The following is a 1,516-nucleotide window of genomic DNA, read 5'->3' on the forward strand; positions in this document are numbered from 1 at the left end:
GGTTCTGCCGGGGGCTTGTCCTCGCTGGGGAAAGGGGAGCAGTTTGCGGCGGCAGCTGCTACAGTTGAGCTTCCAGCCAGGCTTTGCTCTGCTGTTCCTCCTGTCCTCCCTTGCTGTCCCCTCACTGCTCCTCATGTTTCTGTCCCCTCGCTGTCCCCAGCTGTACGAGAACTTTGTGGAGGAGATCGATGCCATGGACAACGGGATCGCGCCGGCGGCGGGGGAGCCGCGCTACGCCCTGAGCACCACCCTGAGCGCCCGCGTGGGGCACCTGAACCCCCGCTGGAACGACCCCGACCAGGACACCGAGGTGGGGACACCCCTGGGGACAGACCCTGGGGACAGACCCTGGGGACACCGCTGACCCCCGTGTCCTCAGGCAGGGTTCCGGAGGGCCATGGAGCTGGTGGGCACCGAGTTCCTGCAGCGCCTGGATTTCTACCACCAGGCCTGGCTGCCGGCGCGGGCGCTGGTGGAAGAGGCCGTGCGGCGCCGCCTCGAGGTAAGGCCGAGCTGCTCTGGGGGAATCTGTGATTTTGGGGGAGAATTGGGGCGCGGGGAGGTCAAATCCCTTCGGTGGAAACCTCCCGGGGGGCCCTGCACCCCATATCCTGCACAGCCCCTGCAGGACGGCACTGGCAGGTTCCGGGGCACGGAGCCCAGGGTGGTGTCGGGGGTCACCCCTGTGTCCCCAGTGTGTCCCCAGCATGTCCCCCCTGCAGGTGGACAGCAGCGGGCAGGTCCTGGAGCTGTCCCAGGGTGGCTGTCCCTGGAAGGAGCACCTGTTCCAGCTGGAGCAGGAGCTGGCCCTGCCTCGGCCACTGCTGCTTGTGCTGTTCCCGGACCGGGGCGGGCAGTGGCGGGTGCAGAGCGTCCCCACAGCCCCCCACAGCTTCCAGAGCCGGTGAGACCCCTCCCCTGCCCTGCCAGCGCCCCCCAGTGTGGCTGGGGGCACTCTCAAGCCCGTGTCCCCCCCAGGCTCCCCCTGCCCGAGGCCTGGCGGGGGCTCCGGGATGAGGCGCTGTCCGAGCTGGCCGGAATCCCCGGCTGCGTCTTCGTCCACGCCAGCGGCTTCATCGGGGGCAACCGGACCCGGGAGGGGGCCCTGGAGATGGCCCGGAGGGCACTGGAGCTCGGGGGGGGCACCGAGAGCACGGGAGCCCCCTCCCCAGCGGGGTCACCCCAAAAGGGACCCTCTGGCCCAGTGTGGGGTCCAAGGGACGTGCAAGCACCGTTCCCGCTTGGACCCTGGATTCTCCGAGGGATCTGCTGTGCTGGGGGGGCAGCAGCCCCTCCCGGGGGTCTCAGAGCACCCACCCCCCGTGCTGGATGGGTGCCAGCACAGCCAGAGGCGTTTTGGCTCCGTTTCCTGGGAGTTTGACCCCGTTCCTGTCACATCCCTGCTCCGAGGCACTGCCAGCACCAGTAAAAAACAGTGTGTGCCCAGTGCAGGGGCTGCTTGAGGGGTCCCGGGGGGCTGCGTGTGACACTGGGGGTGCTGTGGCTCAGGGACAGC

The 1,516-nt window shown here is 69.1% G+C and overlaps 1 protein-coding gene across 1 annotated transcript; it reads left to right on the top strand.

Annotated features, from left to right (window-relative positions):
- The first annotated feature begins 118 nt into the window (after window positions 1-118).
- On the top strand, window positions 119-1,451 carry CUNH12orf10 (chromosome unknown C12orf10 homolog). The gene is made up of 4 exons (XM_031065324.1): window positions 119-310; window positions 380-502; window positions 723-904; window positions 979-1,451. Exons 1-4 carry the CDS (start codon window positions 134-136, stop codon window positions 1,379-1,381), a joined length of 885 nt encoding a protein of 294 aa, XP_030921184.1. The 5' UTR covers window positions 119-133; the 3' UTR covers window positions 1,382-1,451.
- Window positions 1,452-1,516: the final 65 nt, after the last annotated feature.

This window comes from Geospiza fortis, unplaced genomic scaffold (assembly GCF_000277835.1).
Source record: "Geospiza fortis unplaced genomic scaffold, GeoFor_1.0 scaffold1828, whole genome shotgun sequence".
NCBI lineage: Eukaryota > Metazoa > Chordata > Aves > Passeriformes > Thraupidae > Geospiza > Geospiza fortis.

Bases quoted from the DNA above. Each gene is read 5' to 3' on its own strand.
- CUNH12orf10 (XM_031065324.1), top strand. From the start codon at position 134: ATGTTTCTGTCCCCTCGCTGTCCCCAGCTGTACGAGAACTTTGTGGAG. The intron at 311-379 runs GTGGGGACACCC...CCGTGTCCTCAG, and splicing joins ACCCCGACCAGGACACCGAG to GCAGGGTTCCGGAGGGCCAT. The intron at 503-722 runs GTAAGGCCGAGC...TCCCCCCTGCAG, and splicing joins CCGTGCGGCGCCGCCTCGAG to GTGGACAGCAGCGGGCAGGT.